The sequence below is a fragment of the Suncus etruscus genome, chromosome 14 (assembly GCF_024139225.1).
Source record: "Suncus etruscus isolate mSunEtr1 chromosome 14, mSunEtr1.pri.cur, whole genome shotgun sequence".
NCBI lineage: Eukaryota > Metazoa > Chordata > Mammalia > Eulipotyphla > Soricidae > Suncus > Suncus etruscus.
The window spans coordinates 51,117,636-51,142,362 of record NC_064861.1 but is presented as its reverse complement, the minus strand read 5'-3'; the positions used below and the strand labels follow the sequence as shown (position 1 = coordinate 51,142,362).

The window sequence follows — 24,727 nt, the reverse complement described above, 5'->3', positions numbered from 1 at the left end:
ATAGATTTCGTTGTCAGATTTTTTTTTCCCCAGATGGAAGGGCTGAATGAATCTCTGAGAGGGGCCACCACTGAACCCGTACAGAGGCTGGCTTTTGGGTAGCACAGTCGAGTTAGCAGAGAGACAATCACACTTTTTCATTTTCCAAAATGACCCAGAGGATAACGTGAGATTATCTATGATTCAAAATTTGCTGAGAAGCAGGCATGAAGGCGAAAATCAGGAGGCACAGGAAAGATATCCAAAAGATTCTGGCTCTGCTTTCTAAGACAGATGGCCAAAGAAACTTAGTGCCTATCTATATCTCTATCTCTACATAGCCAAGTCTGTATATAGATTATAGGGATATAATGATGGCCAGATATTAAAAATAAAAACTCCCTCCTCACTCAATGGCAGTCAAATGAGGAGAGTGAAAGGGAAGCTGAGGAGCCACAGAAGAGTGAAGTGGACTGACTAGCATCTGTAAGCGACTTTTGGTCAGTACTACACCAGGCAGGGAGGACTATACCTGCCACCATGTAGGTAGTGAGGATTCGGGAGGCTTGGGGTTAGAAAGGACTGGATCCAGACTAGCTGGGGATCTTAGAGCAGACTATTGGTTTTTGTTTTTTGGGCCACATCCGTTTGACGCTCAGAGGTTACTCCTGGCCATGCACTCAGAAATCACCCCTGGCTTTGGGGGACCATATGGGATGCTGGGAGATTGAACCTCGGTCCGTCCTAGGCTAGCGCTTGCAAGGCAGACACCTTACCTCTAGTACCACCTCTCCGGCCCTAAAGCAGACTATTGGGTTCTTTCTCTTTTTCTCCTCTCTACTCTCCCCCCTCCCTTTCCTCCTCATCCTCCTCTCTCTCATTTCCTTGCTTGGAAAACAGACAGGAATGGCCCCCAACATGTTGCGTTTCTGTGGCAGTGACGTAAGAGCACAGCACCCAGCAGCTGCTTTGACTGCTCAGGGAGCATGGCAGGGGCTGGAGGGACAGTGCATTGGATAGTGTTTGGATTTGGGGTCAGAAAGGACTGGATCCGGACTAGCTGGGGGAATCTTAGACTATTGGATTCTTTCCTTCTCTCCTCTCTTCCCCCCACCCCTTTCCTTCTCTTCCTCCTCCTCTCTCTCATTTCTTCACTTGGAAAACAGACAAGAATGGCCCCCAGCACATTGCGTTTCTACGGCAGTGATCTAAGAGCACAGCATCCAGTACCTTAACTGCTCAGTGAGCATGGGCAGAACCTGGAAGGACAGTACAATAAATAGTGTTTGCTTTGCATGTGGCCAACCTAGGTTCAGACCCTAGCACCATATGTAGTTCCTGAAGCCCATTAGGAGCAATTCCTAAGCGTAGAGCCAAGAGTAAGCTCTGAGCACTGCTGGATATGGCCCCAAAACTGAAAACAAACCACACAAAAGAGAGTAGGGCTGTATTCCTCAACCCTGTGGCCAGTATCTCTTCTGACCAGCATGGCATCAGCATGCGAGAGTGTCTGGAGATTTGGGCTCCACGACCATTCCTTTCTATAAATGAAGGCAGTGAATCTGAAGGAGGTGGGTGACTTCTCAGACTCCCAAAGACAGTACCCAAGCTAGGTCAGCACTAGTCTTGGTTTGCGCCTTCTGCTATGCTTCTAAGCAGGCATCCACCTTGGGGCCACCTGCAGTCCTGGGTATATGATAGAGCTGAGGCCCAAAGAGCATTTGAGAGAGGAAAGTGATCTTGGGCTCTTTCATAGGAGAAAGTAAGTACATTTATTCTGTTCTTTCACCTGTCTGAGCAAATGGCAGAAATGAAGATTTTTCAGCTCAAAAGTGGCAGGCACAAACAGATGAGCACCCTGAGTATCATCAAAAGTCATCAATGACAATTTACATATTTTAAGGAAAAACAGAAATATTTGCAAAAACTAAGATTATTTGGTGTCTTTTTTTTTCTTTCTTTTATTCAGTGCTGAGGTCAAATTCAGAACTTGCATGTGAAGCATAACGCCACACTAAATCTTGGCCTGATACTGAGTTTCTTTACTTTTTCTTTTTTATGTTTGGACTACACTGGCTGTGCTCAGGGCTAATTCCTGGTTATGCACTCAGGGATCACTCCCAGTGATGCTTGGGGGACCATATGGTGTGCTAGGATCAAACCTAGGACAGTTTATGGAAAGGGCCCTTCCTGCTGTACTATTGCACCAACCCTTTAACCTGTCTTTAACTAAGCAATTTGATTCAGATTTACATCTTTAGGACCCTGAACTTCAAAATAAAACTGTATTCTCTTGACACAGGGAATGAATCGAGGGGAACATTTAACTTACCTTTCGACTTCCATCATTCTCTAGTTTTCCAAGAATCATGTCAAACTGTGGAGACAAAGAGGTTCACACAATTTACAAGACAAACATACAAAGAACCAACAATATTCTAGAGGCAAAAGAGGAAGAAAACAGGGTAAGTGGGAAATGGCTTACAGAAAACAAGAAAGCCAACCTACCTCTCGGCTTTCTATTACCAACTCACTCACACAGCGCAGAAACATATTTTCTCCTTGACTATCTTTCTCATCTCTGTAAGAGAGAAAAGCAGCAAGGTCTGGGGTAGGTTCTTAGGTCTCAAGTAAGTCCATGTTTGCTTGGCAGGAATCAAATCAAGATTAAGAAAAGGGTCAAAGACAGTTATACCTGAGGAAGTAGAAGTACTGAAGGGCCTCTCGCGGGTCTGTAGATTCAAATTTGCGAGTGTAGAGCATCAGAAGTCGCACGAAGTTCAACCGCCGCACGCAGGGAGGGTCGCCAGGTTCATGGCTGACTGGACAATGGACAACAGAACCATCACAACCACACTGCCCCTCAGACTCACAGAAGCTGAATTCCCAAACCTACCCCTCTCTGCTACTGTAGTCCCTCTACCCTGCCACTGCAAGCTCTAGAGAGTTTCATAGTCCTGCCTCAGTCTCTCCCATGGACAGGGACAGTGAACTGTGTTCTCCAGTCAATCACTTGGTGGCCTGGAAGGAAAACATGGAGACAAGACTGTCCAGGCATATGCTCTGGGGTAACTGGCTGCATCCACATTCCTCTTTGCTCCCTCCTCTGATTCCCCAATCCCCAAACAGGGACATAGAGAAGATGCTGTGCGGGGGACAGTCTTAGATGAGAGCCTTACAAGGAGCCAGACTCATGAATCCAACTATTCTCTAGGTTACCTAAGCAACCACCAAATCAGCCCTGAAACTAGCACTTTGTATAGAGAACACCCAGGACTACCACTGAGGCAAGGAGGGAGAGCAAGAGCCCTACCTAATCCAGTGGTGAAAAAAAAAACCTGATCAGAACATAGCTCTCAGTGGTGGGAAACCCTGTTCAAGCTCTGCCACAGTTTACAAACACTCACGCAGCTGAGCACTCTGTCCCGAAGACTTGAGGAGCAGCTTCATCTCGAACAGTACCAGAGCTACGTGGACAGCGTGGCAGCGCAGCCGCTCCATACGGAAGAGAAAGGCAATGGCGGCCTCAAACTGTGCCGTCAGAAACAGGACTTGGAAGTAGAGGAAGGGCTGCTGGTTCACTGTGAAGTGGGACTCACCTGGGGAGACAACACAACTAGAAGACTCAGGGCAGCTGCTGGCAATTGAGAATTTACAGGTCTTATTGGGTGGACGACAGCAGGCTTCATCAAGGAGACCCTGCACTGGGGATGCTGGTCAACCAGGCCTAGGATCTTTTTTTTTTTTTTTTGTCACCTTCATTGGTGTGCAGGTACTACCCTTAGATAAGTGCTCAGGGGTCTTTCCCACAGTGCATGGAGTACTGAACCAAGGGTTTCAGCAAACAAAGCATGTGCTTTGGCTCCCTTAACCCAAAGGCCTTCTTTGGGTTACAAAACAACATATGAGTGAGTTGTGCTTTAAAACCCAAGCTGTGATGGACTATTAATAGAACTGTGCACCCCTTAAAGGAACCAGTTGGTGAAGTGATTTTATCATTTGCTGCTTTAGATTTGCTATTATGTTACTGAGTTTCCCCTCTATATTAATTTGAATGTTTTTGATATGTATTTTCCTAAGGTATTTGATTTTAAGGTAAGAACAGCCTCACAAAATGAGAGAAGATAACTTTATTTTTCTAATTTGAAAGAGTCTCATAAAAGACTGCTATTTCTATTCTATATGTTAGATCACATTCAGAAGTAAAGCAATAAAATGGATATATGGCAATTCAAAATTTCAACAAATACCACGTTGCTTGTATTAGGCAGGAAAGAAAGAATTCAGGACCTTAAAATGCGATGCAAGGGGCCGGGCGGTGGCGCTGGAGGTAAGGTGCCTGCCTTGCCTGCGCTAGCCTAGGATGGACCGCGGTTCGATCCCCTGGCGTCCCATATGGTCCCCCAAGAAGCCAGGAGCAACTTCTGAGCGCATAGTCAGGAGTAACCCCTGAGCGTCACAGGGTGTGGCCCAAAAACCAAAAAAAAAAAAAAAAAAAAAAAAATGCGATGCAAAAAGGAGCTATGTCCTTCATCCTGGTAAAAGTTACTATGGAGGAAATGGAGATTCCATAGATATATTTCAGTCCTTTAGACTAAGAGAGTTGAATTCAGACCCCTTTAAAGCAGGAATTGGAGTTAACTTCCTATAATTTTTTTTTTTGGCTTTTGGACCATGCTAGGTTGTGCTTGGGGTATACATCTGGTTCTGTGCTTAGGGGGTCACTCCTGGCAAAGTTTGGGGAGTAACCATATGGGGTACAGAGGATCAAGCCTAGGTTGGCTGCATGCAGGCAAGTTTCTTTTTCTTTTCTTTTTTTTTTTTTTTTTTGGTTTTTGGGCCATACCCGGCGGTGCTCAAGGTTTACTCCTGGCTGTCTGCTCAGAAATAGCTCCTGGCAGGCACGGGGGACCATATGGGGCACTGGGATTCGAACCAAACCAACCACCTTATGTCCTGGATCGGCTGCTTGCAAGGCGTTGTGCTATCTCTCCGAGCCCTCAGGCAAGTTTCTTATTTACTCTAGACCTTAAATTTTGAATAATGGGAAAGTGAGGGTAGAAAAAAAGTAATTTGGCCCCCATTGTTAGGGAGATGTTTTTGTAAGATTACTTGAAAAAGCCACAGACAAGTCCCTTTCAAGGCTATCCTTGAGTACATCTATAGAGCAGTTCACAGGATTGATATGACCATGAGGCCACCTTACTCATGATACTCAAATTTGAGAGGATTATTTGGTACGCAGTGAAGAGCTACAGGAGAGAGAGCTGAGGACAGCCCCCAGAAGAATGTAAAGAGGTGACAAGAAGGGATGATGGACATTCAGGACAGCTTACCATAGTCTTCTAGTAACTGCTTCTGGAACTGTGAGAGCGTGAGCCTGTCTTGTGGAGAGCTGGTGCTATCGTCATCGAAACACACTTGGTTCAACTAGACCCCGAGAGAGACACTTGCATTAGGATCAGCCCCATCCTGAGTTAGTCACCTGTAGCATGGTAGTTGCTCAGCAGCCATGCTTGGGGTTATAGGAGGGAGGCTGCCTGGTAGCTCTGGTTATAGATGAGGAATGACACAATAAAGAACCAGGCCAGGAGAAGTGATACCTGTGAGCCCACACATTTAGGTAAAACCCGAGTGTGAAGTATGAAGTGGTGCCTGCCTTTAACCACAGATAGTCCTCGGTCTTGTCAGCCACTTCACTCTGGTTATCAGCAATGTCACATCTGCCAATGATACAGTATACGGCACGTTTGTAGGGGTCGGTGTTGTTCCTCAGGGCCCTGCGGTAATGCAGCCGCAACTTGTTCTCCATAGCTGGGGACAATCTAGACACATAAAGGAAAACCAGACACATATACCCATTAAGTACACATAGTTCAGGGGCCGTAGAAAAAGCACAGTGGCAGGGCATTTGCCTTGCACGTGGCTGACCCAGAAGGGACCCAGTTCGATTCAGGGCACCCCATATGGTCCCCCAGCCTGCCAGGGGCGATTTCTGAGTGCACAGCCAAGACTAGCCTCTGAGCGCTGCTGGGTGTGGCCCAGAAACCAATCAATCAATCAATCAAGTTAAAAAAAAAAAAGACACAGTTCTGAAACCTTCCTTCACAAGGATTCATTATTGGCGGGCTAATATCCTGAGGCTCAGCATTTTCATCTGACTAGCCTCTCAGCCACTGCCCAGCTTCCCCAAAAGAAACACACCCTGGGTATGTGGGTGTGGTGCAGTCATATTCAATTCCTAAACCACTAAAAAACATGGTGCCAGGAGAGGGGGAGGGTTCCCCATCTCCCACAAAAGTAGTCTTTTTTGCTTTTGGGCTATACAAGGCAGTGCTCAGGGGTTACTCTGGTTTTGCACCAGGGGTCATTCCTGGTGATGCTCAGGGGCCCATATGAAATGCTGGAGTAATGGTAGGCAAGGCAAACATTCACTGTGCTATCACTCGAACCCCATCTTTCTCTTAACTGTATTAGTCTCCCTCTGGTATTCCTGTCCTCATCAAGGTAGAATCAATTCCCAAATCCTTACCTCAGGGTCCCTTCCTGGAAGAGCCCTAAGGCATTTACCCTCCTTGAACCACTTCTGCTATCTTCACAAAATGGAAGCATAGTCTAAGACAATTTCCAGACTTGGATTTATCCATGCTGCTAACAAAGTATCCCAGTTTTCCATAGGTACAGGTATCATCACTCTTAGGAACTTAATCCAATCTCATTAACAAAATGGAGAAAAAAAAAACTATTGAGTGTTCAGTAGCCTTTATGCAAGAGAACTTAAAAAATACAGTGACTGATGTCAATAAATATATTTCAAGATTATTAACGTTTAATTTTAACCTTTAAGCCACAGTGCACGACAACATATTCTCTTACTGGGATGACCAGAAAAGCACAGGCCAGTTAGGAGTATAGTGAGAAAATTTAGGAGCAAAGCAGAAAAATAGAGGCTGGATTTCCAAGTGACCCATTCTGGAAGCGTGGCAAAGTTGAAACATCAACAAGTTATGACCAGACAGAGGAAAAGAGCCAAACCAATCAGGTTGTTTGAGCAGGAACAGAGCAGGGTCACAGAAACAATAAAAACCTTTAGAGAATTTAAAAAAGAATATATTATTCACTGTGCCAAATATCACGGATGTCAGCAACTGTTGTGCATGTTAGATGAAGAAATTGTTTCCACAAATACTGTGTCTCCTGTATCTGACCTATAAAAGCTTTATGTGAACTTCATTTGGGGCTCAATCCATTACTGGGTCAACTAGGTCGAGTCTGCATGAGAACTAGAACTTGGCTCTCCCTTTAATCTCTCAAGTGCCTGTGCCTGATTCCTGGTCAAAGAGAAATACAAGAATACTTCTTTCTCTAAAGCAGCTGAATGTGTTCAGGTTTACAGAGTAAATTATTTCATATTTTCAGCACAGTTCCTTCCAAATTTAACAGAAAAATAAGTTCCCACATGCAGTCACATTAGACAGAGTGGACATCAGTGACGTGACCCTAGTTTGACTTTCTACACTTCCTTCTTTCCCCTAGCATGACTTGATTTTGAGTCACTTGAAGGAAGAGTACAAACACGCTCCTGCAGGACCCTCCTCTAGGCTCCTGGGGCTTCTGAGCAGATATCTAGTTTACTGTACCTTCGGTCCTTGCTGTTCATGTACTCCTGGAACCAGGTTTTAAACTCGCCCAGCTGATGTTGGGCTCGGTTAACCACCTGTGAGGCAGCAAGCAGGTCTCCACAGCGCATGCAGTAATAAATTAATGCCCACACAGGATGGCCTTCCACCTCCCCATCCTGAAAGAGGAAAGCAGCTGGGTAAACAGAGAAGCAAAGTTGAACAAGTGCTTTTAGATGCATCCCCTGCCTCCAGCCCCCAGCCAAGCCTTCTCCATGTATTAAGCTTTTCACCACAACTGCCATCAGGTATGGTGGAACAGGCTGCATCCTCTTTGCTTAGAAATGAGGAAACGAAGTCAAGGGGGGCACGGAGCAATTTATCTACATAAGCTAGCAAGTGGTATTCTGGCTTTACAAAAGTATTCTGTGCCTGACTGATTCAAAGCCAGCCTGTGATTTTCTTCAGAAAATCCCAGGAACCTTGGTGATAGTCAGAGGGAAACTACTGCTGCCCTCCACAGAGAAAGAGTAAGAGCAATGAGCATTCTAAGATCACCAAACTGAGTTTATAAAATGTTGACTGCTCCTACTAAGCCAAACGAATACAGTGTTTTCATCATTCAAACCCTTACTGAGTATCTTTGTCTCAGACATTGCTTTGGCCCTAGGAAACTAGGGAGCCAATTGTTCTTCCTTTCCCAGTTATCCAAGGAGTTTACTTATCCCAACTCTGGCTCTGTCATCTATCTGTGAAGAGAGCTTGTCGTTCCCCAACTCCTCCAGACAGAAGTCCTCAGAAGACTTCCTCTTTGCCCTTACCCTTTTCCCTAGGGACTCTTCCTAAAACTCAGATCCAATGAAGATACTTCCCTGTTAATACACCTTTAAGCAGTTTAGAGCCAAGGTTGTCTACCAGTCACTCAAGATTCCTCTGCTGGTCCCAAGCTCACCCATGGGCCATGTACCCAACACGCCCAGTATTCCATCTGCCTCTTTTTGCCTCCCTCTTTCCACACAGTTCCAAGATTTCAGCATGGTGAGTGCCAATTTCTCAAGGGCCAGTGTAAATCACATTTTCTTTCTGAAGCCAGGTCTACATCTCTAGACCCCATATCTTCCTCAATACAAAGCTCAGTGTAATGCATCACGCACGGCACGCTAATTACCTGTAAGATAATTCTCCCATACTGAACTATGAGCTGAGAAAAGGCTAGTCCTTCTCCAACTCTGTTCTTCCAGATGTCCCAGAAGACATTCACTCACTCTGCTCTCAATCGTATTGGCTGTTTTCAAACACATTCAAACCCCAGTAACATTATCCCTTTTGCTTCATCACTCCCCTTGAGCTGAACAACCACTATCACTTATCAGGACTCCCCATTTCTCTTCTGAACACCCCCCATCTCTTCTCCACACAGCAGTTTTTACATATAACCTCATTTTTATTGGAAAACATCTATCGAAAAGATTGCTCTTTCTAGATACAACACAGAGGAAGCGGACAGTACCTGAAGTCCAGGCAAGGGAGCAGGAAGTTTAATGTTGAGAAAACTTCGAACCAATTGGTAAGTTCCAGGCACACCACCTAGCTGCGCCTGGTGCAAATTTCCAAAGACAGTCACGAGGGTGTAATTCTTGTAACTAGAAAAAAGAAAATGGGACACATGAGAAAGAGTTCTTCTCTCATACAGATGTCATATGTCTATGAGTATGGACTGTGAATTCTGCAGGGCCGGATCTGGACTTGAATTCTAACAGACAAGAGGAAATGATGTCTGCTTAATGAAGCAAACTGCATTATTTATTCAGTGAACAACGAATTGCAGCAAAGAATGTTCACTCCTGCAGACATTGAAAAGAATCCCTGGAGCAACATAATTGCAGACTTCAAAAGCATTAAGAGCTCAATGTGTGGAATAATAATTGCTCCAGGTCTCAGTCCAATGCTCTGGTGGGTTCTTTTTAAACTTTTTACTTTAAACAAAAAAATCAAACATAGAAAAATGAAAAGAACAGTTCAATGAATACTAATATACCCCATATATAGATTCACCAGTTAACATTCATAGAAAACAATTTCTCTGCTCTGTATATGTAAGAAAAACATATCTGTGCAAATATAAATAAGAATACATATATGCACATATGCAAGGTATACTTTGGTACATACATTCACACATTTTTCATTCTGTTTTGTTTTCGCGTCACACCCAGAAGAGCTCAGGGATCACTCCTGGCAGTACTCAGGGAACCATGTAATGATGAAAAGTGAACCCAGGTCAGCCACATGAAATGCAAGCACCTTACCCAGTGTACTATCTCTTCAACCCTTTCCTAAACCATTCTAAAATGTGCTATAGAAATAGTGAAATCAGAAACTCACGTCTCTGGTAAATACTTGACTACATTATCTCTTTAAAACTTGGAATTTCTTCACAATTACTATTACGTCATGAAGAAAGTTACCATTAATATACTGATATCTAAAATAGAAGGGATTAAAAAATTTTCAGATTAATTTTTAAGTAATTATCTTTTATATTTTGTGTTTTAAAATTCAGGACTTGGGCTGGAGAGATAGCAGTGGGCAGGATATTTGCCTTGTACATGGCCCACCTGGGCTCGATCCTTGGCATTCCATATGGTCCCCCAAGTCTGCCAGGGGTGACCTCTGAGTGCAGAGCCAGGAGTAACCCCTGAGCACATGGGTGTGACCCCAATCCAAAAAACAAACAAAAAGATTCCAGACCAGCAGTAGAATGTTCTACAACTAGATAGTTTCTCATGATCTGGATGAGATTCAGATTTGGGGAGGGGGCGAGGGGGAGAAAGGCTAGGAATTGCAGACAGGACCTTGGCATGGAAAGCATGAACTCAAAATTCCAAAGAACATATCTGCTACAGCTACTGTTCATTCTGGCAAGAAATAAGGCTGATATTATTAGTTCCCCCTGTGCCATCATAATCTCAAAGATAATGATAATGATAGAGATAATGAATTATCTATTTTATCCCAAAAGACCAGAATCCTGAAAATAATTCTAGTCAAGAAAAATTCAGGGGGCCGGAGAGGTGACGCTAGAGGTAAGGTGTCTGCCTTGCAAGCGCTAGCCAAGGAAGGACCACAGTTCGATCCCCTGGCGTCCCATATGGTCCCCCCAAGCCAGGGGCAATTTCTGAGCGCTTAGCCAGGAGTAACCCCTGAGCATCAAATGGGTGTGGCCCAAAAAACCAAAAAAAAAAAAAAAAAAAAAAGAAGAAAAAAAAGAAAAATCCAGTTAATAAAATACTTTGGTTTACCTTTATAAATAGAGACTTAAGACTCAAAGACACACACTGAAAAGGGTCCCCTAGAGCTGCAAAAAGGCATTAAATGGTGAACTATTATTATTGAAGAGGGTTTGACTTTCAGGATGAGAGACTGATATTCATCACTTTTTGTAATAGAAAATTGGTACATGCTTCATCTTACATAATAGGTAGTAATACTATATCAAAAAATTCTACAACGTATTTGTTCATATAAATGAATTAAAGGCTAAAAAAGTGGGGTTATTCTTGTTTTTTTGTTTTTGTTTTTTGTTTTTTAAATAAATGCTTATCTGAAGACTTGATGAACCATGATGAAGATGTATTTCAACGGGAAGCCCCAACAATGGCAGATGTGATATTTGGTGCAATCTAAAAGTGAATTTCTTAGGATTAATAGAAGAGTTTGGTTTCTGCCATTTAGTCCAAAGCACATGGTAGGAAATTCAAATGAGTAGGATAGCCACATGACATGGCAAGAAGGAAAGCGTCAGTTAAAAAAAAAAAAAAAAAAAAAAGGAGCAGTTGCCTGCATGCACATTCCTTCCAGCTGATGAAATTCCAGGAGCTCTTAATGAATTAAGGCTGCATTTGCCAAAAGAAGCCAGCAAAGTTACTGACTGGTTTGAAAATAATTATGTGCACAGCACGATGAGACGACACGTACACAGTAGTGTTGCTGTTCGATCACTGTGACTGCTTTGCCAAATGTGTAGTCTGCCTGTGAGATTGTGCAAAAAAGGTTTTTCACATATCCAAAACAACAGAGAAGCATGGCACAGAAGATGGCAGACAGTAATAGGGACTGCTCATGTCAGTATACATCGAATCATGAAAGGCTTCCAAAAAGAGCAGTGCCAAGAGGAAAATAAATGTGAGTGAGCATTTCCCCCCAAGGAGAGCCATGCCCTAAACAAGGAAAAGCAGCTGCTCTTGACAATGGAAGACTTCAACAGCAAGTTCACAGTCATGGAAGCTGGCCAGCTTTTGGGCTACCTCTGTGCAGCAGCCCATACTTGTCCTTAGAATAAGCATACTGCTTCATAGCTGAATTTTTAGTTATGTTTTTCAGTGTTTTTGCTTTGTGTTGTCACTTTGGGCGTAGGGAAAGGTTGGGGAACACACCTGGAAGTGCACAGGAGTTACTCCCAGCTCTGCACGGAGGAATTTGAATCCCTCACAGTAAGAGAGCATCTTCCTGTTTGGAAGAGTTTGTACTGTGGGTCAGTTCCATTCCCCGTCCTAGCTTAGAGGCAGCAGGATGCCCTCTATTGCCCCTATGTGCAAGAGAAGAGCAAGACTGGTCTGTGCAGGATCGAACCAGCTTGTAATTATTCCTGGCAGACTCAGGATCATATGGGATGCTGGGGATCAAACCAGGGTCAGTTGTGTGCAACTGCTATACTGCCATTCCAAATGTTGTCACTATTTTAAATTGTCATCACTATTTTTTTTTTATAATTCACTATCCATGTTATGTGTTTGTCATCACAGCATTTTCAATCATGAAGTTATAAATCAGGTACACTTTTATAGAGTTCAAATGTATTGCATGTATTTCTGCTGTTGTCATAAAACTGACTCCACAAAAGGATTTGGTTGCTTTGGGAGTAAGCACTGTATGTACGTACAGATATATTCTGTTCATGCCTCCTTAATATATGAAGAGCCATCCTTTCTGTATATCTGCAGTGTCAGAGCATTTCTCCAAATAGGTGTTTGCACAGCTAATAATGAAACAACTGTCTTAAATTATTTTTTCAGGAATACCTTCCTGGGATCTTGATTTTCAGGATTTTAGACTTTAGGGATTTTGAAACATCCAGGTTCATGATGCATGGGATTACCTATTATATTATGATACAAAGTCACTTGCTCTATTTTAAGGAAATCTCTATAGTAAGTCCATTTTTTTCCCATTAGTTTCGACACTTGTTGGTTCTTTTTCAGCACTTATTGGTTCTTGAGTCTCACCACTATAAATGTAATTATTTTTAAGTGCTGGCAGGATAAAATATGGAGGTCATGCAAAAATTCAGTTTTACTTTCTCTCTACTTCTACCATGCATTTTAAGAGCATCTATAGTATTTTAAAGATGCTTCCATGCCATGATTAAATAATCCAAGTCACATATATCCAAATGTGGAATTAAAAAAAAAGACATTTCTTTTTTGTTTGTTTGTTTGTTTGTTTTTGTGCCACAGCCATTTGATGTTCAGGGGTTACTCCTGGCTAAGTGCTCAGAAATTGCCCCTGGCTTGGGGGGACCATATGGGATGCCGGGGGATTGAACCGAGGTCCTTCCTTGGCTAGTGCTTGCAAGGCAGACACCTTACCTCTAGCTCCACCTCTCCGGCTCCCAAAAGACATTTCTAATCATGCATCTTGTCCAAGAGAGATTGCTTAAAAGTGCCAGGTATTTCAAATGCACACGATGTTCCACATGAGATGAAGTATACAGAGAAAAGCTTAAAGATGAAAGTCAATGGAATTTGGTGCAATTACAAAAAGTCCTGGCAGGGCTTGGAAAGTAACTCAGTGATACAACCCCTGTTTAGGATTAGGAGGCCCCATTTTGAGTCCTAATTCCCAAAACAAACAACCCACATTAACAAATTAGTAAGATTTCCATACTTAGAAGTATTTAAAAGAAGAGATTAGAAGATTTATCAGAGTCCTGTATGGAAGTAGCTGTCTAAACTCACTAAGGACTAAGAAATACATAGCCTATTTCTAATTTATAGCGATTTTGTTGACAGGGAGCCAACGGGGATCCAACAGACCACACTTAAATTTTTTTCAATATTGTTATAGCTGAAACATTAGAATTGTGTGTCTACAAACACACACACACACACACACACACACATACACACTAGCATCTTATAAATAAGGCTAGAATATTTGTTAATAGGTAACTCCCATATGGCTCTAAGTGCAGCTAAAGAAGTGAAAATAAACAATTCTGAAAAATGAAAATAATAATAGATTTAGCAGATATAAAAACCAATAAAACTGGGGCCGGAAAGATAGCATGGAGGTAAGGTGTTTGCCTTTCATGCAGAAGGTTGGTGGTTCAAATCCCAGCATCCCATATGGTCCCCTGAGCCTGCCAGGAGCGATTTCTGAGCATAGAGACAGGAGTAACCCCTGAGTGCTGGGTGTGACTCAAAAACCAAAAACCAAATTAAAAAAAAAAAAAAAAAAACCCAAACCCAAAAAATCCCAAAAAACCAATGAAACTGGCAAAATAAATAAAGTAAAGCACCAATGTTAAGGGATTAGGTTTATTCATACATACTTTAGGTTCTTCACAGTAACAGATCAACAGGCCCTGAGCTAACATTACAAAATGTAGCTGAAACCCGATGAAATATTTTATAACCTTGTTTGTGCTAATGCCAGAAATAAAAAAGCCTCTTGAAGTTCCAATTTCTCTCAACAGGGATGGATACAAACAAGTTTAAAAAAAATCTGGTGATGCCCACGTGTCTATTGAATAATTAATACACTCAGTGGCAGAAAAATGTTTTCTCTGAACACCCTAGTTTGAATGACCATACTTACAAACAGGGTGTCTTAGGGCTTCTCAGTGAAGTCTTATTTTGATTATAAAGGGCAACAACACTATAAGCCCAATGGCAGCTGTACAGGCTCAGAAGCGAAAGGCTACAATTTAGCAAGTGTTCTCCACTTGGCTGCTCTCCTCCAGCTAGCACCTTGGCTTGGAAGTAAAAAGGGGCTGTTGTACACTCGGGAGAACTGCTGGCCAACTAAGAGTAAGAAGGATCATCTGGGGCCGGGTGGTGGCGCTAAAGGTAAGGTGCCTGCCTTGCCTGCACTAGCCTTTGACGGACCGCGGTTCGATTCCCCGGTGTCCCATATGGTCCCCCAAGCCAGGAGCAACTTCTGAGCACATAGCCAGGAGTAACCCCTGAGCATTACCGGGTGTGGCCCAAAAACAAAAACAAAAACAAAAAAAAAAAAAGAAGGATCATCTACCAGGAAGCTCTAAACAGCACGACATGTCCCTGTCAATAGGTCACACAGCCACTCCTTCTTTAGGACCAAACTGAAGGATCTGGGTTGGGATTAGGTGAGAGAGGAAAATATGAGGTTTAACAGGCCCAAAGCTTGAAGGTGCTTATACTGCCAAGTATAAAAATTCAGACATTAAGAAATAAAAGCACCTAATGGTGGGACTCCTTACCTTTGCTCAAGGTAGCTAAGGGCCTGCCTGACGAACTCCATGCGCACTTCCACGCTGTTGCGGCTCTTCACAGCATCTGTCGCTGGGGCCAGCAATATATCTGTCATTTGTTTGACCATGGTCCACATGTCAGAGATGTTCTGCAGGTAAGTGATGGCATGTGAGTACACGGCAAGGCCGGACAAGTCTGGCTCCTCACACCATGCTGTCCTTAAAGACAGGCATAGTGAGGAGGAACGAAGTTTATTTAGTGTCTTCTAGGCCTTCAATCTTAAGTACCACTGTGCTGCCAGCTGCCTGGCTTCCTCTGCCATGGGGCATCCTATTCTGAGCTGGTTTAGAGATCATTATCCTGGGTCTAACATAACATTACCACTGATATAAGACCACACAGAAGGAAGGAGAACACTCAATCTGCAGGCTACCCCTAAGAGAACAAACAGCTACCCAAAGCTGTAAGAGTTTAGTCACTCACACGCCTTAAAAGGTCACTGGAGTTTTGAGACTTAAAATAAAGAGTTTAACCTAAATAACATGGGTTTTGTCCTCCAGACGCTACAGGACCCCTTGTTCTTGCACATTTGTGAGCTTTGGAGTCCCCACTTTCCTTCCCACTCACTCCCTTCAAAAGACACCCCCTGCCTCCAGCCTCCCAGGAAGAGAACAGGCATCCTCCTGGTGTCCAACCCGGCACAGCTAAGAGCCCATTTTCCCAGAGGCCCCCTGACTAAAAACCACTCCTGACAAAATGTGTTTCCTGAAAGCTCGAAATTCTTAGAACAGTACAGATCAAAGTAGGTCGGTAGTTTTTCTATTTGAAATCTATACATGGCCTTCTATTTTAGTATTCTGAAGTATCAAAGTTAGCTACATTTTTGAACACACACACACACACACACACACACACACACACACACACACACACACACACAATCTGTGTCTGAATGCCTGACCCCACCATTACCTTTCCTCCTATGGCCACCTGCCAGCCCATCTATCCACTCACACTTCTGCTCTTTATCTTACCCCTTACCCTGGGAGAACAGTGACCAAAGAAAATGCTGAGGGGCTCAAAGAGGAATGAAATGGTAGCATACAAATAGGGTTTGTTAAATTGCCTTCTGGAGAGGCCAGGAGGACAGTACAGGGTTCAGGCACATGCCCTGTATGTGCCTTGCCCCTGACATAATACATGGTCCTCTGAGAAAGCCCAGTTGATCTTGGAGGCAGTAGAACATGCCAGGATGATCCCTAAATAGAACTACTAATCTAGTAGGAACTGGGAGGGCCTGAATGCCTTCAAATATTTTTGCCATCACAACAGAACCCCCTTCAAGTAAATTTCAAAGGATTCAGGTGCAAAAACCACATCACCTTTACAATTTGTCTCTAGTTACAGAGTTCATCAAAGGAGACAAAATGGGGGAGCCTAGAGCCTAGAGAATTCAAAGCAAGTATAAAGGAGAACTCTTGCTCAGTCTCGGCTGGGCCTTTTGAAGATAAACTAAGCTGTTTATGCAGGCACACATGCATACCCTCATCAAAAATCCACCCTAGATAATCCACACTAACACTGCAGAATAGTGGTCACTATCCCACAGCAATGGAACATCTTCAGCACACTTTACTCAAGTCAGCAGGCAGATGCACCACTTCAACATCCATCCTATCCAGAATTGTTCCAGGTACTACCTTATCATCCAGCTCAGCCACAGAAGCACAGAGGTCCACGAGGTTTGGCTGCAGGTGCCCGCTTACAATCTTCTCATTATAGATGTAGATCTGAAATGATGAAAAGCAGAGTCAATGCCCTGTTTTCATTTCTGCTTTGTTGAGCCTTTGCATAAGTTCTATAATGGCCAGCTTCATTCTGCTTGTAGACAAAGCATTGGCCAACTTTCCCATTTCTAGGAGCAGGGAGCTCACTGAACAGTTGCACTGCAAGCCTCCAGCCAGGCTTCTTCTTCTGGCTTTGTGTTCGGGCAGCCAGAAACAACATAGGCACAAGCCAAAAGCCAAAAGCTAAAAAAACCTTTTTCCCATTCAGACAAGGAAGGTAGGGGAGGTGGGTGGGCCTGGGAGAGTTCACAGCAGACTGGGCTTCTGCCCAGCTGACCTTGAGTCTCAGTGGTCCAGGTGGGGAGAGGGTCAATGGACTAACTCCTTCTGCACTTCCCAGGATCACAGGGTTCCATGAGCACTAGAATAATCATTACAGCATATTGGAGAGTCCAGTTCTCTTGGGAAGTGTTTCTGTTCTTGGGGAAAGAGAGCATTCTTCAAGAAAAAGGATCTCTGAGATGGTTAAAGTAGAAAAATAAATCACCATTACTCCATATTACATGATTTGTTTGCAGAGCCAAGGATGGAACTCAGAGCCTTACATATGCAAGGCAGGAATCTACCCTTGAGGGATATCCCAGCCCCAAACTTCAGTTTTATTCTCCAAGGCGATCCTGCACTATCAGCTTGATGCATGCTGTGGACAGAACAGAGTTTCAATACGTGCTCCAGAAACACACTTCATACGTTGTCATTCAAGAATGTTATCAAATACTAAACTGATAGGAATATATATTGTACTTGATCTTTGCCAAAATGCCAAGAATATATTACATATCCAAAATATATTTCAAAACTGAATTGATTGGTAAAAACTACCTAAATTCTTTTTATTTATTTATTTATTTATTTATTTATTTATTTATTTATTTATTTATTTATTTATTTATTTTAAAACTACCTAAATTCTATTCTTCACATCAGAAGTTCTTGCTCTGCCAAAGACTGGGCCATCTGGTAATGTTAGAGAAAAACCTTGTCAAAACTCAGTGGCCTTTCTGTTTGTTTTTTTGGACCATATGTGCTGTGCTCAGGGTCATTCAAGGGACGATGGAATAGTGGAGATCAACCTGGGCTCCAGCCCTCTGAGCCATCTCTCCAGACCATGACTCGATACTTTTACTGGGGGTGGTGGTATCAAGTGATCTCCAGGGTTGCTGTGAAGATGAAATGAGGTAGGCTGGCAAATGGCTCCAGGGGCTGAGCGAATACTCTGCAACAGGGCATCCCAGTTAGATTCCAGTAATGCACGGTAACCTGAGCACGGCCTAACACAGAGTAGGGAGTAGCCTTGGAACATCAGATATGGCGGCCAACTCCTACTATAAACAAAAACTTTAAAAAAGATTCATCAATATGGTTTGTGAAGTATAAAGTAATACTTAATCATTCAATTGCATTCTGAGGGGTCTTTCCTCTAGGAGGTACAAGATTAGCACAGGTTGGAGAGACATGCTTTCCACAGAGGGGACAACCAGACAACTGACATAGGACTTGATGGTGTCCTGACTACAGAAAAATACTTGTTTCATGAACCTTTACAGATTTCATAGAAGACATGAAATTTGTCCTTAGAAGCTCCTAGTTGTATTAACCTTGAATTTTGGGAGTAGCTTGCAGCAATGGATGGATTTGTATTTTTGAATCATATATAAAGATAAAATACTAAGGATGTGGATACAGTAGAGAGGAGAGATCTAAACATAGGAGGGGCCAAAGCAATAGCACAGTGATAGGACATTTGTCTTGCACGTGGCCGACCAGAAATGGACCCGGATTCTATTCCCAGCATTCCATATGGTCCCCTGAGCCTGTCAGCAGCAATTTCTGAGTACAGAGCCAGGAGCAATCCCTGAGAGCTGCCAGGTGTGTCAAAAAAAAAAAAAAAAAAAAAAAAAGGTAGAAGGAAATTAAGTATGAGTCTAGCTATAAACATGAAGGAGTTGGAAAGCAGGATCCTGTGTGGCAGAGGCTGAGGTGCCCATCTTGGCTACTGAGTCTGCAGTGCCAATGATACACTGAAGGGGAGAAACTTTTAAATAAGCACCAAGAGGTGGGATCGCAGGGGTAATAAAAAGGGCAAGTAATTTGGCCAAAGCTAGGATGCATTTATGAAAGTTCCCAGTAGTGATAAAAGGGGTTTCTGGTGATGCCACCAGCTTTCCAGGTAGTTCTTCATTTGCTAAAAAGCAGAGGGTAAAGGGAAGAACAGTTCACAATGGCCACAGCTTTCTGCCACAGATCCCAGGTGTTTGGGCCCCCACCAGGTTGGAGGAAAAGCAGAACATGGTAATACTAAGGGCCCCCATTGTTTTCCCCTCATAGACTCTTGGAAGTCAGTCATGACTGAGGAAGAGTTCCTACTGCTGACACAGGATGATCCAAAGAGGGTAGAAGCCCAACAATCCAAAAGTGAACTCTCCAATCTAGAAGGGGATGGCTGGAGAGAGGGCACTGTAGACAAAGTGCCTTTCATATAGCTGACCTGGGTTTAATCCTGAGCACCACTAGGATTAAGTCTTGAGCACTACTGGGTATGGCCCAAAAACCAAACCAAAACACCCAAATTGTTTTCCCTTCCTACTACTTTGTGTGTGTTATGTGTTTGTATGTGGGGGGTATGGAGGGAGATTCCAGAAGCACCACAATAGAATAAAATACACAGATAGTTAGTATGGTTTTATTTAGAGCCAATTTTGGGTAAGTACCATTCTCCGGGCAAGATCAGTCTAGCAGACTCTCTTTGCTTCTGATTGTGCATCTCTGATTCTACACCCCACTTCTGCAGGGTCATAACATAAGCTTGAAGCTAGATTTCCAAAAGGTCACAAACTTCTCCAGCACAAGAGTGCTAAGCAATACTGAGTGCACAATGCCTACCAATGCAGAAAAGTATTCAGAAAATTTCTCTCAACAACAAGGTGCAAAGTAGGATCTCTGCTAAAACTACCAACCCCCCGGTAATTTAGTTAATACAGAACTCCCCTTTGAAAGCAGTGCAGTTATTCAAGACTTTGTTAAACACGGGCTACTATAAAATGCAAAACAAAAATGCCTTTATCAGCATACAGGGGAGATTTCTATTTCCCCAAATCAAATTTTAAATCATTCTATGACCAATGTGCTAGAATTTTCCAGTGACTTGGGCGGTGAAATATTAACCAGCCCCCTGAAGAAAACCTGACTTCTTTCATGGGTTTGACTTTCACATGAAGACTTTGTTCCCTTTCACTCCCAGAGGGCTCACAAAGCATCTTCCTAGATTCAATCTCTTCTGCGATTGCACTTACCTGCCGGGCGTAAGCCATCTCGATGCTGTCCAGAGAGCTTCGACCAGGTGGTCCCCCCACATCACTGATATAGCTGGGCTGCAGAAGTACATATTCAAAATGGTCAAGAACAGCATTCAGGCATGTAAAAGACAAAAGCACCAACCACCTTCATCATAACAAAGCTGTGAATCTATTCTCCAGGCAGACACTCTCAAAACAATGATCCTTCAGATTTCAATAGAATGTAACAATCTTACTATGAATATAAAGGAATGGACAGGCATGGGACTCAGGTAACTCAAAAATAACAAGTGTTGGCTATCTCACTGAAAAGTTTCTGGAACTTTCCCATCTTTTCCAATGTTCAGTCTTAATCTCAACAGAAATGGGGACATTTGGACATTTGAGGAGCCTCAAAGAGCTTTGAACCATTTACTTATCCTTGATAGATGCTGCTGGCTGGCAGATCAACCCCTTGCCTTTCACCTTTATTCCTTGCCACCTTTCTGACTGGCACAGAGATACAGATACCTAGTGCTGTGATGGTTTGGGGGAAGGGGCCTTATCTGTCATGCTGGATAGCTCCAAAGGTGTAACCATGGTTACTATAGCAGATGTCAAGTAATCTCCGGTAATATCAACATAACAACAAATTTCCTAAAAAAATTTTTTTTGTTTGTTTGTTTTTGGGTCACACTGGCGCCGCTCAGGGGTTACTCCTGGCTCCACGCTCAGAAATCACTCCTGGCAGGCTCAGGGGACCATATGGGATGCCGGGATTCGAACCACTGACCTTCTGTATGCAAGGCAAATGCCTTACCTCCATGCTATCTCTCCGGCCAAATTTCCTAAAATTTTAACAACTGCCTCTCAAAAATTATCACTCTTCCATTTTTCTCTGCAGTAATGAGGGAAGCTGTGCACTCTAGTTCTAGCAAAGGAGCAAAAGCACAAGACCAGTAGTGTGTTTGAGGTCAGTATCTGCTTTTCCTGATAAAGAAAGGAAAAAAAAAACAAACCAGCTCAGCATGGCTATTTAGCTTCTCCCAAGGAAAGATCCCATGACCCCAGAAAATGTGGGGGTGGACAATGACAAGGAGATGCTGGGTTTCTGATGGCACAGCAGAAAACACCGAAGTTTCCACACATACAGACTTATCAGGTGACAGAAAGAAACCTTTATCCAATTTCCTAAAATCTAAGTTTTCTGTTATAGCTAAAAGCAACTTTAGAGCTGGAAGTTGGAGAAACTTTCCAAAGACTGTCATCAACAACAGTGGGTTAGAATTACCTGAAATATAGAATTATTAAAAAACCACCAGTTCACATAAAATAGCTATGTTCCCTGAGCACTGACTTAATTTCCATGAATTAACTCCACAAGCTTATGGTAAGTTTTTCTTTTAAATTAATTTTTGCAGATGAAGCTAACAGAGCACACAGAAAGAAAAATGCCCAAGGTCACACTAATATGGTTAGAGTTCACCATCTGCAATCAGGGCAAGCTGGGGCAGCTTTCCAGGACGGTCATCAACAACAGTCATAGTCAAAATCCTGGCGCCACTCCTCATTAGCTGAGTGACCTGAATGGAAGTTCCTTTCAGTCTTAGTTCTGTTAGCTGTAATTGAAGCTAAGGGAGGAGTAACAGTACCCACCTCAGAGGTTTGCACTGATGAGAGGAAGAGTACATGGGGTACATAGGAAGAAAATAGTGTTTACTTCAGAGCACTAGGTAAAAAGTCTTGCACAGTGCCTAAGACCTGACAATAAACCTTGGTTATCATTTGCAAAATGACAAATAAACCACCATAATGATCACAGCACCAAATTCCGTATTTTAGGCAGATAAGAACACTACAGAAATATAACCTAAATAGTTTGAACTGGCTAGAAAATCTTTTTGTATAATGAACCCACAATTTCTTCCTTTTAAACAGAACTATCATGGGCTCATTTTCTACTTCTGAACTAATCCCAAGTATGATGAGTAGAGGGCTGTTTTCTGGAGTAGTTATCCAAAAGTGGGAGATCCCAAATCTTTTAGAAGTACATGCCTCTAAGTTGGCTCATTCCAGTAACTTAACTGAGAGGGCAAGAAAGGGATGGAAAGGGGAAACAGCACTAAAACACTTCTCCAAGGACATGGTGATTTAACATAAACATACACAAACAGCCTGGGGAAATATTTTCCAGTACTAACACCTCCCCCTAGTTTTTTTAATTATCCACTTAAACTAGTAGGTCTTCAGCCTTCGAATTTCCATTTAAATTAATTTTGCCTAATGCTCTTATTTTCAAGCCCCTGTCCTTTACCTGCCCTTGGTTAAACCTCTACTTCACCAATGAAAGTCAACTGCCCATCCATAGGCTATGAGCCTGTGTATTCCTGAACAGAGGCATCAACCACAGTGCACCGGAATTTGAAAGCTGGGGGTGGTAAAGAAGATGCCTGGGTGCTGAAAGGAAAACACAATGCAAACTCCTAGGTCTCTCTAGTTTCTCTGTGCTGGGGTCTGCTTGAATCACTGTAGGAATGGCAGAAGCAAGAAGAGGAGGGAAGGTAGGAAGGGCAGAACCAGAGAGAACAAGAGCCTCACTCTTGGAGCATGTAGCTCTATGAAGAAACAGTAGCCTCTATAAAGGACAGATCTGAGAAGGGTCACCTCAGAGCAGCCAAACAGTTCCCAAATAGTCATTCTATGAGATCACTCCAGAACAGATAGAACATGGTTGGTGAATGGCAAGAAACTGCAAATATTTACTAAGAAATTATTTCTGAACACACAGATTCCAAGATGAATAAAGCTTCTTTTCCCAGCAAAAGCACATTCTTGAAAGAGAGAATGGATGTACCAGAACCTATTGCAAAAAATGCAGTGAGCAAACAGGAATCAGAATGAAGTGACAAAAGGAAAACTTACATTTCCAAGTGGAATTATCTGGCAAAATGAAACTCAAGAAACTTAACAGAATTTTTGTTTTGTTTTGGGGTCACACGTGGTATCGCTCAGGGGTTACTCCTGGCTTGGGGGACCACATGGATTGCCAGGGGAATGAACTGCGGTTGTCCTAGGTTAGCATATGCATGGCAAAAGCCCTACTGCTTGCATCACTGCTCTGGCCCCTAAATAGATGATTATTAAACTTGTATATAGGAGCAGTACAAGAGTAAAATAATGAAAAATGAACCATGTCAATAGTCAACTGAGGTTCTACATACAACCTAACAAATAATATCTAACTTATTTAGAGCTGAGTACTTCATGAATAAAATGAGGCAACTTGGGTCACTTATATTATATGATGAAATTTATTATAGTCACTTAAAATTATCGGACATATCTACATGGAGGAGAGTCAAAATATCAGAGTTAGAGAGTTAGTACATTGGTATGGAGCTTGTCTTGTAAGTAGCTCACCTTGATTCAATCCCTGGCATTCCACAAGGCTCCAAACCCATCAGGAATAAGCCCTGAGCAGAGCTACAACAATGCAAAGTTGTAGAACCTAGTATAGTAAATGCCGAATTGATAATAAAGCCATGAGTGGTTATCTACATATAAGTGCAAATTAAGACCTGAATAAAGTGCAGTAAGTAAGGTGATTGCTTGTATGAGATGAGCATAACCTGGATTTGATACCTGGCACCCCATATGGTCCTCCAAGCCAACCAGTAGGCTCCCTGAGGGAAGAAGAGCCAGGTGTAAGCCTTGAGCACTGCCAAGGTACAGCCCCAAATCCAAAATAAATAAAATTCCAAAATAAATGTGATTCTAAGCAGGGACTGAATAGAGAGGAGGTACTTTACTGAGAGGTGCCTCAGTAAGGTGCCCCCTACTGGTAGAGCCAGGGGAGTGGCAGGGATCCACAAGCAGATCTCTATTCTATTCTTCTATAATCAGAATGTTGTATATGAAGAAAGTGCCTGTGTAAAACAATGCTACTGTACAAAGAGCCTGATAAGTTGATTTGTATTTTAATTTATTACTTTATTTTAGAAAAAACAGCAGAATGTGTGAGTGAATGTGTGGTGTGTGTGTGTGTGTGTGTGTGTGTGTGTGTGTGTGTGTGTGTGTGTATGTATGTATGTATGTGTGTGTATCTTTCTGGGAATAGTGAAATCCTACTCAAACTACAATGTATGCAGCAAATCTACTCCTGAGAAAACTTTCAGAGAGTTATACAGTTTGGAATTGCCTGAGCTGTGGTTTTCATCCTCAAATTGCTCTGGTCCATATTTTACCAAATTTCATCAAGTCTAATGCATTATCTACTTACTGTAAGGAAAAGACATATCTCAGGGAAGAAAGACATGTCATCAATAAACTATGACAAGCCACTAAATCAATAACATAGCCTGATTTCAAAGATTTAAAGATGTAGAAGGACATGATTGAAACAGATGAAACATGGTACAAAGCCAGCTATCAAAATAGGGACAGTGCATGCTTGGCCTTCAGCAAAGCCACCATTCTATCAGGGCACAGTGTTC

The 24,727-nt window shown here is 42.7% G+C and overlaps 1 protein-coding gene and 1 pseudogene across 3 annotated transcripts in view; both read right to left on the bottom strand.

Annotated features, from left to right (window-relative positions):
- The window catches only part of NUP93 (nucleoporin 93), a 128,233-nt gene that overhangs the window by 7,886 nt on the left and 95,620 nt on the right, over positions 1-24,727 (bottom strand). For all 3 annotated transcript variants that reach the window (XM_049786122.1, XM_049786123.1, XM_049786124.1), the window contains 11 exons: positions 20,253-20,330; positions 16,813-16,902; positions 15,121-15,260; positions 9,109-9,241; positions 7,620-7,777; positions 5,639-5,804; positions 5,316-5,409; positions 3,387-3,578; positions 2,675-2,801; positions 2,488-2,560; positions 2,312-2,356 (listed from right to left, as the gene is read on the bottom strand). In XM_049786122.1, the coding sequence (XP_049642079.1) occupies positions 2,312-2,356; positions 2,488-2,560; positions 2,675-2,801; positions 3,387-3,578; positions 5,316-5,409; positions 5,639-5,804; positions 7,620-7,777; positions 9,109-9,241; positions 15,121-15,260; positions 16,813-16,902; positions 20,253-20,330 (1,296 nt within the window). The remainder of the gene's footprint in view (positions 1-2,311; positions 2,357-2,487; positions 2,561-2,674; positions 2,802-3,386; positions 3,579-5,315; positions 5,410-5,638; positions 5,805-7,619; positions 7,778-9,108; positions 9,242-15,120; positions 15,261-16,812; positions 16,903-20,252; positions 20,331-24,727) is intronic.
- LOC126028920 (uncharacterized) lies at positions 17,556-17,733 on the bottom strand (annotated as a pseudogene).